Source organism: Musa acuminata, chromosome BXJ1-4, assembly GCF_036884655.1.
Source record: "Musa acuminata AAA Group cultivar baxijiao chromosome BXJ1-4, Cavendish_Baxijiao_AAA, whole genome shotgun sequence".
In the NCBI taxonomy this organism is placed as follows: Eukaryota; Viridiplantae; Streptophyta; class Magnoliopsida; order Zingiberales; family Musaceae; genus Musa; species Musa acuminata.
The window spans coordinates 7,461,770-7,477,056 of record NC_088330.1 but is presented as its reverse complement, the minus strand read 5'-3'; the positions used below and the strand labels follow the sequence as shown (position 1 = coordinate 7,477,056).

At 46.9% G+C, this 15,287-nt stretch overlaps 4 protein-coding genes across 5 annotated transcripts; 1 reads left to right on the top strand and 3 right to left on the bottom strand.

Annotated features, from left to right (window-relative positions):
- The first annotated feature begins 114 nt into the window (after nt 1-114).
- Nucleotides 115-3,358, top strand: LOC135644781 (glycerophosphodiester phosphodiesterase GDPDL7-like). 2 transcript variants are annotated; one of them, XM_065162695.1, is made up of 9 exons: nt 115-305; nt 404-700; nt 791-900; nt 991-1,492; nt 1,576-1,617; nt 1,695-1,976; nt 2,057-2,196; nt 2,276-2,747; nt 2,852-3,358. In XM_065162695.1, exons 1-9 carry the CDS (start codon nt 131-133, stop codon nt 3,151-3,153), a joined length of 2,322 nt encoding a protein of 773 aa, XP_065018767.1. In that variant the 5' UTR covers nt 115-130; the 3' UTR covers nt 3,154-3,358. The 2 variants fall into 2 exon arrangements, with proteins under 2 accessions (XP_065018767.1, XP_065018762.1); XM_065162690.1 differs by lacking the exon at nt 115-305 and having other exon boundaries at nt 567-700; nt 1,692-1,976; nt 2,852-3,355.
- A 215-nt stretch (nt 3,359-3,573) lies between these two features.
- LOC103981009 (probable LRR receptor-like serine/threonine-protein kinase At4g37250) lies at nt 3,574-6,750 on the bottom strand. The gene is made up of 2 exons (XM_009397580.3): nt 4,463-6,750; nt 3,574-4,365 (listed from the first exon to the last, which is right to left on the bottom strand). Exons 1-2 carry the CDS (start codon nt 6,276-6,278, stop codon nt 3,656-3,658), a joined length of 2,526 nt encoding a protein of 841 aa, XP_009395855.2. The 5' UTR covers nt 6,279-6,750; the 3' UTR covers nt 3,574-3,655.
- A 2,061-nt stretch (nt 6,751-8,811) lies between these two features.
- LOC135644788 (extensin-3-like) lies at nt 8,812-10,691 on the bottom strand. Its single transcript, XM_065162705.1, has 7 exons — nt 10,532-10,691; nt 10,306-10,410; nt 10,095-10,221; nt 9,714-9,785; nt 9,571-9,616; nt 9,198-9,492; nt 8,812-9,123 (listed from the first exon to the last, which is right to left on the bottom strand). The coding sequence occupies exons 1-7, from the start codon at nt 10,575-10,577 to the stop codon at nt 9,089-9,091; spliced, it is 726 nt and encodes a 241-aa protein (XP_065018777.1). The 5' UTR covers nt 10,578-10,691; the 3' UTR covers nt 8,812-9,088.
- Nucleotides 10,692-11,078: 387 nt separating this feature from the next.
- On the bottom strand, nt 11,079-15,070 carry LOC135644793 (protein RER1A-like). The gene is made up of 3 exons (XM_065162710.1): nt 14,626-15,070; nt 11,487-11,667; nt 11,079-11,404 (listed from the first exon to the last, which is right to left on the bottom strand). Exons 1-3 carry the CDS (start codon nt 14,988-14,990, stop codon nt 11,348-11,350), a joined length of 603 nt encoding a protein of 200 aa, XP_065018782.1. The 5' UTR covers nt 14,991-15,070; the 3' UTR covers nt 11,079-11,347.
- Between the last annotated feature and the right edge of the window lie 217 nt (nt 15,071-15,287).

The window sequence follows — 15,287 nt, the reverse complement described above, 5'->3', positions numbered from 1 at the left end:
TCTAACATCCTCTCTGTTTTCCTGGTGGTGGTGGGTTTCCTGGGAGCCAGGAAACCTTGCCTCCATTTTGGGTGGGCACCAAAAAGAATCTTCGAGTCCCAAGGTTGGTTTTCTGGATTATTTATTACCGATGCCATATCTGCATGAACAAAGCAAGTTTCGTCCTACAGCGACATTGTTGTATGAGTTGCAGGACTTCGTCTCTGGAACTGGAGGAATGAAGCTGAATGTGCTTCTGTTTATCGTGCTTCTCCATGGAGCTGCAGCAGCTGTGGGTTCTCCCACGAAATGGCAGACCTTGAGCGGTACGACCATGGCTTCCTTCCATCTCAGGGTCGTAATAGGCCATACTAAGAGGCTGCAAGGTGTAAAGAATGTTTTCTTCTTCCTGTCCATGTCGCAGGTAATGCTCCTGCAGTCATAGCACGCGGTGGCTTCTCCGGACTCTTCCCCGAGTCAAGCCAATTTGCGTACCAGTTTGCACAGTCAACAAGCTTGAAGAACGTCGTTTTGTACTGTGATCTCCAATTAACCAAAGATGGGGCTGGCATCTGCCACTCGGATCTGAGACTCGATAATTCCACAACCATCTCAGCTGTCTTCCCAAAAGGAAGAACTACTTATTCTGTGAATGGGCGGCCTGTTCAAGGATGGTTCTCAATTGATTTCACCTCGGATCAACTATATAACAACGTCACATGTGAGTACACCAGTTCTTCAAGTGTAGCACTGCACCATCTATTCATCTGACTGAATCATCTAATGTTTCTTCTCCACTCTTGCTTTGAAGTGATCCAAAGTATCTTTTCTCGACCAAGCGTGTTCGATGGCAACCTGCCGGTGTCCATGGTGGAAGATGTAGCGGGGCTTCACCCTTACCAGCTTTGGGTAAACGTGCAGGTACATGATCTCGATGAACAGCATTTCTGGTTCTTCATCAGCTACTTGTGCGTTACCGACATTAACTCCTTTCCAATCTGCTGCATGCAGTACAACACCTTCTTCAAGGAACATGACTTGGACGCAGTGGACTACATTAGATCAGTATCAAGGGAAACGATCATGGATTACATCTCTTCTCCAGAAATAGGGTTCCTGAAGAGTCTGAGCGGATTGCCGGGGAGACACAAGACGAAGCTCATCTTCCGGTTCACGGAAGTGGATGATGTCGAGCCCTCCACGAAGAAAACATACCAAGCTCTCCTAAACGATCTTGTCACCATCAAGTCATTTGCCTCTGGGATTCTTGTGCCCAAAAGCTACATATGGCCTGTCAACAAAGACCAGTATCTGGAGGCTCACACTTCTTTGGTCACAGATGCTCATGGTGTGGGTTTGGAAGTCTACGCTTATGACTTCGCCAATGATGCCCCTGCGAGCTACAACTACAGCTATGATCCCACCGTGGAGTACCTGCAGTTTATTAGCAACTCCAACTTCTCTGTCGATGGCGTGCTTACCGACTTCCCTTCCACGGCCTCAGAAGCCGTAGGTAACCAATATCCTCCTCGTCCGTCGATGGCTTCTCCGTCGATGTAGACTGCTTACTATCTCTGTCTCGTTTGCATGCTGCAGCTTGCTTGGCACATAACGAGAATAAACCTATCCCTACCGAAGGTAAACATAGTTAATTATAAGGCAATTTACGATCACAGAATTCTAGTCATTTACTTGTTTTGATCTTGATGCAGCAGGGAGACCACTAATCATAACACACAATGGTGCGAGTGGAATGTTTGCTGGATGCACTGATGTCGCGTATCAACGAGCAGTGGAAGATGGAGCTGATGTTCTTGACTGTTCGATTCAGATGTCAAAGGATGGTGTTGCCTTTTGCTTGGATTCGGCAGATCTTATGGGCGACACAACCGCAGCTGCTGCGTTCATGCCGCGAGCGGCAATGGTTCCCGAGATACAGCAAAACAATGGAATCTTCTCCTTTGATCTCACATGGAGCGAGATCCAAAGCTTGAAGCGTAAGCAACCTTACTCTGTTCGCCATTGGAAATCTAATTCCGAGAATGTTGATCCCATGGTTTTGGTTATCTTCCTGTAGCGGCATTGACGAGCCCCATGTCTCAGTCCGGCTTGGCAAGAAATCCTGCAGCGAAAAGTGAGGGCAAGTTCATGACGCTGGCTGACTTCTTGCAGTTTGCGAAGAAGAGCACCGTCTCTGGAATCTTGATCAACATAGAGGTGGTCATCTTTTTGGAATACTGCACAGATCTGGATTGTTCGAGTCATCCATTCACTCATCGTCATCTTGATCCTGCAGAACGCAGCTTACCTTGCTTCGAAGAAAGGACTTGGGGCGGTAGACGCAGTCTCCACCGCGTTGAGGAATGCCAGTTACGACAAGCAAGTGTACATCCAGTCCGACGACACCGCGGTCCTCTCTGCATTCAAGAAGAATACTGGATACCAGCGAGTGCTCCACGTCAAGGAGACGATAAGCGACGCTCCAAAGCCAACAGTGGAGGAGATCAAGCAGTTCGCTGACGCGGTCAACCTTCCTAGATCGTCCATCGTCGCCGCCTCGGGCTTCTTCGTCTCCGCCTTCACCAACGTGGTTGACCAGATGCACGCAGCTAACATATCGGTTTACGTCTCGGTGCTGAGGAACGAGTTCTTGACCATAGCGTTTGATTACTTCTCCGACCCGATGGTGGAGCTTGCTACGTACGTTGCAGGTGTCGGAGTTGACGGCGTCGTGACCGAGTTCCCAGCCACGGCAGCTGCATACCTCAGTGAGTATCTTCTTTTACTTCGATTTAGCTGACAAGGAGAAATCTTGCTGCCGTCTTGGCAATCTAAGATTTGGTGCTTGGGATATGCCCTTTTGATGTTGCAGAGAGCCCATGCTCTGACTTGAATGCCAACCTACCGTACTCGATCTTACCAGCAGAGCCCGGTACTTTGCTGTCGCTGGCATCACCAGACGCGGCGCCTCCGGCGGAAGCCCCTGCGCCAGTTCTCGAGGTCGCTGACGTTGTGGATCCGCCGCTTCCCCCGGTGGCAGATCTCGTCGAGAAGGCGCCGGTCACTTCACCGACGACTCAACATCCTCCGAGTGGCCAGCCTGCAAATGTTACCAATGCTGCTCTTTGTCTCTTGATGGCGATGCTTAGCTTCTTTGCTCTGAGCGGTCACTGATGCGGTGCTCTAGTCAGTATACTGTACCTTGAGAAAGCTTGTTGACATTGGAAAGAGTTCCATCCTCTTTATGTCTTCTTTTGCTCTTTCCTCTGTTGCATGGATGACTTTGAGCAGCTGTTCTTCCCTTGACTACGGATCTTAAACGAAAAGAAAGAGCAAAGAAATCTAATTCGAGTCCTTAAAGTTTGTCATATATCTCTGTAAAAAAGAATGGGAATTGAGCTTCTCTTTTCACGGTGAAGCAAGATGGTGGTGTATCTGCATTTGGCAGTAACTATGCAGACTCGAATCTGGGAAACATGGAAGAACTCTGAGTTCTACTTCGCTGCCTAATCGATACAAAGCAGTGCAGAGTGACCACAATCTAATCATTTAGTCACAACCAAAACGGAAGGCTGGTCGTCAACTCACACTAAGGAAAACAAGAAGAACGACTCATATATTGAACACATCAAAGAGGAACAAATCAGTGTGTGTTGCAGTCGAAAGGTCAATGGCATCACGGATTGCATTTGCTATGATTCGACAGCAGAACGTTGGCAGACTGTGGATGCGGAAGCGGAGAGATGTTGTCCAGCACTTGGACTGCCTCCTTCATGGAGGGCCGCCTCTGAGGTGCCATGGCACAGCAAGCGAACCCCAGCTTGATGCAGCACAGCAGAGCCTCCTCCTTGCCTTCCACCTCCCCTCTTATCGCCGCGTCGGCCATCCTCAGAAGCCTGTTCCTCTCCTCCACCACAAGCCCTGCGTTCCAGTGAGAGAGCTCCACCTCCGAGAACACTCTTCCGGCAACCAGCTCCAGCAACACCATCCCGAACGAGTAAACGTCCCACTTGGCGCTGGGCTTCAGGTTCTTCAGGGACTCCGGCGCCTGATACGGCGGAGGAGCGAGTGCCGAGGAGGAGGAGCCGCCTGGGGCGGAAGGACTAGCTCCGGCGACCGAGGACAGATCCGGCAAGCTGATCGAAGAGTGCATCGACCGCTTACTCCCGAATTGCCGGGCCGACGCGCCCGCGCCCAACATCACCCTGTCCAGGCCGAAATCTCCGATCTTTGGCTCCATGTCTGAATCCAATAAAATGTTGCTCGGTTTGAGATTGCCATGCGAGCACTTCTTCTCGTGGATGTAGGCGAGGCCTCTCGCCACGCCTCTCGCTATTCCGAGTCGTGCCTCCCAGCTCAGATGCAACGGCGACGAGCCGAGCTTCTCTGTAAACACTCGGGCAAGTACACAGGACTCAACCCACCGATTCATGGAGCAAACTTCATCGTAGAAAAGAGACGGCAAAAGAAGACAGAGACATACTGCTGAGAGAGATGTTGGCGAGGCTACCGTTGGGGGCATAGTCGTGGATGAGAAGCTTCTCGTCGGCGCCCCAGGAGAATCCCCGGAGGCGGAGGAGGTTCGGGTGGCGGAATTTGGCAATGCTGCGGACCTGAGCACCAAAATCCTTTAACTTGCCGATGACGCTGCCCTCCCCAATGCGGCGGACGGCCAAGGCGGTGCCGTCGGCGAGCACCGCCTTGTAGACGATGCTGGACGCACTGGCGCCGAGTATATAAGCCGAGGCTTTGAGCAATGTCTCGATTTCCAGCTCTGTCTCGCCGTCGACCATGACAAGAGTAGCCCCCTGTAGTTTCTGCTGCGAGTGGGATCTACCGTCCTCACCGTCCTTTTCTCCCTTTGGCGCTTCTTCCACTTCTCCCTCCGTCTCGGAGGATCCCGAAGTCTCCGATGTCTCCTCGGTGTCACCTCCGTCGCCGCCGCCTTTCTTTCTCAAACAGCAAGACAACAGCCCTATGGTTTTGGATTCAGGGGATGCCGTTGTTGCTGTTGGCGGCGGCTCATTCTTCAGCCCTACGCCACCAACTTCTTTCTGCTGCCGCTGCTCTTGCGTCTTCTTCTTCTTCTTCACATGGTATAGATACAAGAACACTACGAAAAGGATCCCAACGCCGGCCAAATCCCCGACCGTGATCGCGATCACAGCAAACGGCCGGAGGGTCCCTCGCCCTGCCGAGCTTTGCCCGCCACCGGCCGGCGAGGTCCCGTCCGTGTTCTTGGGTATCGCCGCGAAGGCTGGGGGAGACTTGCCCTTCTGCGGAGCCGCGATGGAAGAATTAGGATGGTCGGAGACGGTGGAGGGAATGGAGGGGATGGCGCACGGGTTTCTCAGCGGCCTCCCGCATAGACTCGGGTTCCCCACGAACGCCATCGGCTTCTCCGCGGCGAAAGCGCCTTCATGCGGGATCTCTCCGGTGAGATTGTTGAACGACAGATCCACCGTGGCGTTGGCCGGAATCGTCGCCCCCAGCTCCAGCGGGATTGCGCCGGTGAGGCGGTTGTATGACAGGTTCAAGTACCGGAGCCTCGGCCCACCGAGATCCGTCGGCAAGGAGCCATTGACGAGGTTGGAGCTGAGATCCAAGTACTGGAGCCGCAAGAACCCGCCGCCGCGAAGTTGTCCGTACAGGTAGTTATTGGCGAGGGACACAACCGTGAGGTTCGGCAGCCGAGAAAGGTTCGCCGGCAACCTGCCGATCAATGCGTTGTCGGAGAGGTTGAGCACCTGCAAACTGCTGCTCATGCGCCCGTCGAGCTCCGGGAGCTCTCCGGAGATGGCGTTGTTGGCCAGCGAGAGCACGCGAAGCTCGGAAGCGTTAAAGAGGGAGGGCGGGAGGGTGCCGTTGAGCATGTTGCCGGAGAGGTCGAGGTGGCGAAGGTGTTCGAGGAGGCCGAGCTCGGGGGGGACGGAGCCCAAGAGCCGAGAGTTGGGCAGGACCAAGCCGATCACTCTGGAAGCCGTGGGGACCTGAACATTGCCACCGCCTCCAGTATTAGCAGGAGGAGGAGGAGGAGGAGTCCAGGTGATAGCAGCTGCGTCCGGGAAGCCCATGCACACGACTCCATTCCACGAGCACGGCGTGGCGTCGTAGTAGTTCCAGTCGCGGAGCACGGCGAGGGGGTCGCTGAGGATGGAGGACTTGAACTTGAGCAGCAGCACTCCATCTTGGCCGAGGGCCAGCACTGGGCTTACCAGGACAAGAAGCGTCAGCAGCGGAGGAAGAGATCTAGTAGTAGCCTGCCATTTGCTCTGCAGCCTACTCCCTTGTGAGCTCATGTTGGTGATGCTTTGGAGCAACTCATGTCTCAGTGGCTGCTACAAGAAGAAGAAGAAGAAGAGGGATGTGATGTGAACGAACCCCTGGAACATATGTCTGCAGGGGGAGGGTGGCCTCAAAAAACCTTGAGCTATAAGCCAAGAGAGGAAGAAAAAGACTGGACTGGAGCTTCAGCTGGGAACAATGCATGTGACTCTGAGGTGAGATAGGTCATGGGGAAGAGAGCAAACAAAAGGAGGGGATTGGATTAGCCCGTTGGAAGCTATAAAATAAGACCACAGCTCATCGAGAGGGCATCCACTGCCTGAAGCAGCCTCAAAGCTTTAACCTGGAACCAAGTCACAGACACAGAAAGAATAGTCAAAACAACGTCCCTCCCAGGCAACACCGCAGGGAAAAAAGGAAAAGCCAGAGAGAGAGAGGGAGGGAAAGGGCTGTAGGGGAATCTTGCTGTTGGAAAGAAGACATGGGAGAGGGGATTGACCTGCGGGATATGGGCGGCAAACCTAGTGAGCCGATGAAGGTGGATCCAAGGAAAACAAGGACAAGAGGGAGGAGGAAGGATGTAATGTCTTCTGGTGTTCTGCCTCTCACTCTCCGCATGAGATCAGCGTTAACTGTGGAGGATTTGCTCACGTTCTCGAAGGACTAGTGTGCTTGTTTGGGCCTCTTCCACTTCCCATGTCATCTCTTGCGGAAAGAGATCGAAGAGGGAGGGCTGAAGGGACCATGCATTTACTACGATGGTTAAGTGTTGGGAATCTTTATGGGAGAAGTAGCACCGTCAGGTGTTGGGTGCAGGGAAGGTAGGCTTAGCCTATGATGCTTAATTTGTATAGAGCTTTTGATGCATGAGAGTATTATTCAATACAAAGGGACAGTGTTGGGAGGTGCCAATGGTTGGAGGCAGCACAACTTTTCATGGCCTTGCTGTTTGTGGCTGATGCATCCCGGCCTCAACTGTTGTAGGTTATAATGTCTCAGAGGGTTTACATTGATTTGATTTCACTCAGATTCTTACGTATGATCAATTGGAGGCAAGTGAATTTTGTCTTCCTACAATTGTAGATGGACTGAGGTTGTGACCTTTTCACCCTTCTTTCCCCCCAAAACAGGCAAATCTTTATGGGTTATATCTCCTTTGCAGAATCTGTGTAATAAAACCACTCTCTCTCTCTCCCCAATACATATGCCCTTTTGCCACCAAGATTTGGGTAACCAAGTTGATGCTATGATTGGGAAAATTCCATGTCTTTGGTTTGATGGCATTCCTGCGTCACTGTCATTGCATGCAACTCAATTTTGATCGAGGTTGGGACTTTCTGGAGTCTATTATTCTCCATAGATTTGGTTTGTCTTCTATAGACAATTATTACACCTCTTTCCATTTCATTTTGGTGATAGCACAGCAATCCATCTCTCTCCTCCTCTTTCTCTTTCTTGTGTAGCAGGAAAGTGACACAGGAAAAGGACCTATTGAGCTATCGATCTGTAGGTAGTATTGGCACGTGAATGAACAGATTACTTCAACCGTCTTCTGGAAGAGAACATTCACTTCATCTGTAACTTCAGATCCCAACACTATTTGAGCTAAAACAGGGATGGAAGAAGAGAAAGTAACTAGGAGATGAAGAAGAAGGAGGACTCCACACACTGATTCCAAGAAGAGAGATCCTTGATTTGGTTTGCTGGATTCGATTGGTGAACGTGAAAACTTGACTCGACTGCACATAATAGTAAAGCTATTAAGAGATGTACCTGCAAATCTGCTATACACATCATGTGAAATGAATCCAGGCAAGTTAAATTGCCTTGTACTCGTAGTGCCTGTGCTACTTTTCACTTTTTAGCCTTTTGCATGTATCTATTCTCTGTTTGGCTCAATCGAGTTTGTATAACAGGGATGTTTCCAAGAGAATAAGACAAGCAATCTTTTCATTTCTGCTTTCCACCCATCTCGGGCACGAACAGCAACAACATCAAATCATTGTTCCCCGCCGCTAAGCATCTACCAAAGAAACTAGTTTGGGTTTACCAAGTGGCAAGTGGTAGTAGATCAGATCTCACAAGCACTGTTAATTCTACATTATTTATCTCCAGATCGAGCATGAAAAAGAACCGCTCAGAAAGGGACAAGAATGGACACAGACTCCCCCACAGGGCTCGAACGCACTCGAGTCATTTACCTCATCGTCTTCCCAAACACACAGCCAAAAGTGACAGACTAGTGTCCTTCGGCTGCGTGAATCTACCGGATAGAGATACCACCAAGGCAAAACCTTCCGAAACAAAGGATAAAAGCCCCGTCCTCGACGGCTTTTTCCGGTCGGACTCTTCCGGCTTCGGCGCCCGATGCTGCTGCGGCTCTGCACTCGTTTGTCCTCCGACACAGCGTGAATGCAAGAGCCATGAGCTAAACAAAAGGAAGACGACTGGGGTTCTGGAACAAGTGGTTGCGATGAACCACTGAGAGGAGGAGAAGAAGTAGGGATGGGACTTCGTGGTTGCAATCCACTTGCAAACAAAACGCTATGACCCAAAGAGCCTTCATGGCTTCAAATAAAACTGAAGAGTAAGATAGGCACTTAATGCATTCCAAATTTCAAACTCAAAGACAAAAGTAAAAAAAAAAAAGAAGAAGCATATGAATCACCAAAAACTAGTGTTAACTTTATCCGCAGGTACGCAGCTGAATCACCAAACAAGGAGAGAAACATAAATGTGAAATCATCTACCGTGAAGCCACCACTTGATTTGGAGGTGCACGAAGAAGAAATGAATTGCAAGACTAGCACCATTAATCTCCCAATCAGTAAGGTGGAGGATAAGAACCCGGGTAAGGCCCTGCAAAAAGAGTTCCAGGTAATTACATTGTGCTCAGGAATCTCCTCAATCGATGCTCCTCTTTTGAGACTTACCTGGTGGATAGTAAGGTTGTGCCGGCGACGGGGGGTACTGCTGCATGTAGGGCTGCGGCGGATAGGAAGGAGGAGGATACGATTGGGGTGCGTAGAATTGTTGCGGTGGTGGAGTTGGATATACACTAGTCTGATACGGTGCTGGCGCAGGTGGGGGATACGAAGCATATGAGGCAGCTCCAGGATAAGCTCCAGCTGTGTAAGGAGAAGCATAAGGAGGGGCATATGCCGCGATCACCGGCGGCGGCGACATGTAAGGTGGGGCGGACGGAGCACAATGTGCGGGGGGCTTGTGCTGCTCATCGATGCAACAAATGGAAGTTACTTGTGTTCTCTAGTGGGAATTTACAGGCAGTAATCGAACTGAACTTACTAATGCATTTTGGAAGTGCATGATGAGCTTCACCTCTCCTGCAAATCTGCAAAAACAATATGATGGGAAGCTCTGACCTACTCGAAAAGAAGAAAGCTCTAACCTAATAGCAGAGTAGCAACAATTGAGAGAACAGTCTTTACTTGAAATTCTTGGTTTGTAGTGGCCAACAAGTGTCATCATAACCCTGGGAGAGGACCTTGTGCAATTGAACCCTGGGCACAAGAAGGATCGAGTTCCATGTTTCAGTATCTTGATTCGCAGAGATCATAGCCAATCTAGCTGAACTATGAGCCAGGTTGTAAATAGGGAAAACCAATTGATGTCATCGTTCTAAATGGTGAAACCCTAATTTGATTAGCAAAGAACAAGCTACGGATCACGATCGGCAATAGGAGCAGAACAAATTGAGCATGTTTACCGAGTAAGCCCTAATTTGATTGACAGAAAGAGGGAGAGAGAGCGCGAGAAATCGACCAAATACCAAGTAAGAAAAGGATGAAGGGAGAGGACAAGATGGGAACCTGGCGCTGCCGATGAAGTCGTCGGCGGTGAAGGTGTTGCTGTTCCACACAGCCACGCTGATCTCACGGAGCCCCTCGATGAGGGGTATCTGAAACTTCTCCTGGAACGTGGGGGTCTTGCCGCCATCTGGGAACCCAAATCCAGCTTTTGTTAAGCGCCTTCCGATCATCAGATCAAGAAAAAATTAGGGGAATGAATCAAAGAACAAACCTGTGCAGGTGCGAGTGCGGAACTTGGAATTGGCGTATTCAAGGCAGACGTAAGGATCTTGGCGGGAGAACAGCTCGGTGTCCCTCAATTTGGTGCACCCAACCACTTCCCCCCCAGAGCAGCAGCAACAACAACAACAAAATCGAATAGAGAGAATGATCATTACACATATCGTCAAGAAGGATTAACGAAAACGAGGAAGGAAGAAAGGTTCAGGCGGAGTTACCGGTGACCTCAAGGATGTGGCCTTGGATTCCAGAGACGGACGACATTGAGATCGGAGGCGAGAAGAGATGGAGAAGGTGGGAGTTTATTAACGGGAGAAACGTTAATAAGGGAGAAGCGACGACCCGAAAGTCAAGTCAACGCGTATTAAGAGGAGGAGGGGAAACAATGTGGGAAATCGATGGGATGAACGCGAAGAAAGGTCGTGACGACGTCAAACTGCACGAAAAGTCTTGGAACTTCTCCATGTTATTTCTTCTAGAAAGTTCATTCTGTCCAAAGTCCACAAAATTGGGAAGGGGAGAAGTTTATTTTTCCTAAAATATCCTTAAAAGATTAAATCGTTTTCTTCCTTTAATGAATTAATTATATAGTAATGGAATCCGAATTGAAAAGATTGAAATCCAGTCACGCAATTCGATGTTATAGAAAGAACATAAATACACTCTTCAACGCGGAAACAAATAGCCTAAGTAAAGATTTGGAGAAACGAAGTTGATGCTGTCTCTGTGCCTAGTAATAACAAACATGTAGGAAGACGAAGAGCATCAAAACATGTGGTGTCTTCTGAATGATAAATGTAGCTGCTGTTCAACAGGTAAAACAAAATGCAAGAGACCAGAAGACCCATCGGAATCTGCAAGCCTCACACATTGACATGTAACACAGCACTCAACATCAGGTTCTTCCAACTCGGTTGAACTATAGAAAGCTCCTAGCATAATATAGATCACAATGATTAGACCATTTTGACCTCTTCGTTCTAACTAGGGTTTCAACTTGGGATTCTTTCGAGCATAACATACAAACATGCAGTTCAATCGCTCGGAAGAGTCGCATCATCGGTGGAGACTGCTTTTTTCCCAGTGTAACGCTGAAATAGGAGATCAGACGATTAATCAGGATACTTGTTTAAGAGAACGATATCTCAGCTGTGTTTAGAAGCATTAAAATACCTGCTTTCCGAAGGTGAATGGAACATATTTGTATTTAATCATATGAAGAATCTGTCGCTTCATCGTGACTGTGAACAGCACTAACCAGTAGAAGAGCAGAATAGGCCAAAATACAGGCACATCAAATGCGCTGAAGAACGTCAATACGAAAGCAATGCAAAACGCTTTTGTAATGGAATGCCTGCACTGAAAGAATGTTACCAATGGACACTAAAAAGAACTGCATTTACATCTTTCAGAACAAGAACATGAGAGAAACCGACAAGAAAGAGCAAAAGAATGAAAGAAAAGACAACTACTAGTTCACAACCGGTCTAGACAAATGATCTAACTTCTCAGCAATATGATCATATTAGAAAAAATATATTCAACTACTACTTCAAAACAGTGTCACTATGATGAGTATCATGCACCATACTCATGCTTTTCTGCCATGATAACACAACTAAACCAGCAAGGTACTGGATGTGCAATTGTTCCATCCTTTGGAAAGGAACACTAGCTGCAGTTATGTGGGTCTGAATCATGGTTTGCCTATGACAATTGTAACTTGCTGTACCAATTCTGTGCCCACCACGCACATACTACTCATGGGTACGACATGATGCCACATCATGATGTGTTTGTAATGTCAAAATGTTATTAGCAGTAGAGCATGTTGAAATAAAAATTGTCACACTTGTTCTAGGTAAGCGATGGTACTAGGTTTATGACAAGTAGAAAGGAAGTGACTATCTATAGAAATAGAAAAAGCACTAAGGTATTGATATCACTAAAATTTGGTTGGATGAGGGATTTCAGAGTGGGACCTGAAATGAGTATTTTTCCATCATCAGAATAGATCATGATCAACGAATAGGTTCGTAAACCATGGGTGAAAACAAATATACAGTTGGATGGTAGCATATACACTCAGGCAGAGGTCAAGAGGCTCAGAGCAACTATCAATGTATGGAATTACCTGATCATTTTCCGAGGAAATTATCAAATTGTGTTTTTAGAATTTCATACCATCTTATAGGATGATGAACTTGAACACTCTTAAATACTCGTCAAACATATTAAAGCATGTAAATAAATTTAGAATAAATCACAAAACAGGGAATGCAAATATTATTACAGACATAGTTCAAGCAATATCTAAATATACTGCATTGATATATTAATTACAAAGGGAAATTTTCACTTTCCTCGCCAGTGGTTTAGCAATTTAACACTGGCCTCTGTTTTCTTTCCTACCTAGGAGTTGATCTATTTGGAAGGCCTAGCCCAAGGTCTAATGTTCATGGTGACAGAATGGTGCTAACTTACATGTTGTGTGGTACCGAGTAACAAACATCAAGGCAGTCAAGTTGATCTGTCATCCGCATGGAATCATGTAAGCTTGAATGCCAATCCTATAGTGCCAGGTGACAAACATAAAGTTGACGTGTCATCCAAGTGTTGCCAAGTGCATCATATATGGACCAACTTGGACCCTACTAGATGCTGCATTTATTATCTTTATACGAGATGGCATCTGCATGACACAAGGAAACCATGTCAGCATACTGTAAATGTCATATCACTGCCAACACCTCATAGTTTTGATGCCTATAAAAGTTGAATTTACAGGTGCCAAAGACCCTGAGGATCTGATAGTCCAAATCTGAATTTGACCTGATTTCAAGTTAGGGATTCTTGAACAGGATTTATTAAGCTATTTATCAAGTATGGAATCTCAACCTGTAAATGGTAACTATTGGACTCTGCTTTTGGAGTAAATCCATAAAACAATTGTCTTTGATAAAGATCAAAGTATTGTTTTTCTATAAAAATGCCTATACGAGATTTTCTGAGATGTTTGACTGATAAATGGTACAGACTGCAGATGAGCAATGCACTTTGATCAGTTTGGTTCCTTTATTGCTAACCTTTGGTTGTATATTAGATTGGAGAAAGCAAAACCAAATAACATTTATTGTATATGGAAAACAAGCCAAATCTAAGCTGCCAAATATGGTATCCAAAAGTTATAGTTTCTGCAATCAAGATTTGATTTAGATCCTCTTATGGGAGGGATTCAGATTCAGGATTGGAACTTGTGAGCCTTTATTGGATAGATTTGGATCTTAGCCTGGTGCAACTTAATAGCCCTCCTTTGTTATAACTACTGATCCATTTTCACTTCGTCTCATTGTTAAAGGATGGTCCCAAAGTACAAAGCCCCCACCAATGCAATTGGGAAGAGACAATATACACAGTCTTATGTTGTTTTTATGTCTTAAGTCTTGATCGCATCGCACAAGGAAAAAAAAAACAACCGTAACATTACCTAGGTCTTCATGCTTCATATAATTATCAGTATTACCTTAAATAAAGAATTCTAGAGTCAATGTTTCTAGCAATCGTCGCAAGTGATCAAGTGCTCTCTGTTCATTTAGACAAAAAGTTCAATCTAATTGGTTAATCAGCTCCTAGTCAACCAACACATGAATTATGCGGATAAATGACTATGCTGTTCAATTAAGCATTATTGCTACTCAACAATAACACTAGTGCTCAGGCAGGCAACTTGTTGAAAGGCTTTGAGATGAATTTTCAGTTAACAATTAAAGTCAATTCTTGCATGTTTTTTTGTCTTTTGTCAAAACCAATCCACCATCGGTCAAATAGGTAAAGGTTATACCTATGTGAAAACACCTTGACCTAGAGGAAGACACGCCCTATGTGAAAAAGATAACCGATGTCACAATTGATCGGGCCATTCCGGAGTTGCCAAAGAACATTTGCTGCGAAAAGAAAAAAAACAAAAAGGAAACACCAACATCTATGGTTGATTGTCCCAATCCTTGTAGAATCTCTTATCACAAAGTTTTCTTCAACTCTTATGTATGTACCATATGCATGCTTCAGAAATTTCAACTCCATTGCAAAACTTTGGTAGGCTAAAATCAAATAACTTTCTTGAATCAATACTGGGGATCAAGCCAAGAGCTCGTATCAACCAATTATAGCCTTCTACTTTCTTAGCATAGGATTTTACTTGATCTAACATATTTGATCTGAATCTAACAGGTCGACACACGAAAAAAAGGATTGCGAGATCAAATAGGATCAAAAATAAGAGGAGCAAGAAAGAATGGTGCACGGCACTGACCAAAACTTGAACTCGGGCAGGCGGCGAACGAAAGGGCGGAACTCGTCAGAGGAGCGGGTGGGAAGGGAGGGACCGGGGCCGGCGACGAGGTCCTGGATCTCGGGATCGACTTGTGGGGAGAGGAAGGCGATGAAGAGGTTGAGGACGTAGATGCCGAGGGCGTACGAGACGATATAGAAACCCTGGACAATCCAGATGCGAGCGGCGTAGACGAGAGCCAGCACGGCCAGCCCGGCCCACCTCCGAAGTACGTGCGGCGTGGCCTTGTCGAGCAGGTGCTGGTACCGCCGGGAGGCGGCGGCGCTCCACGCCGACAGCAGCGACGTCCCTCCACCTCGCCCGCTGTCGCCGCTCGAAGAATCCATCGTCGCGGCCGCCCGACTCTTTCGCCCGTATCGCTCGCCCACCGGAACTCTTTTCTTTTTTCTTTTCCTAACCCCTCCTTCGGTGGTATAAATAAATAACAGAAGCGAAGGAAGCTGATGTTTCGATGCCAGGTGTTCGATACTCCTATTCTCGAGATATATATATATATATATATATATATATATATATATATATATATATATATATATATATATATATATATATATATATATATATATATATATATATATATATATATATGTATGTATATGTATATGTATATATATATACATATA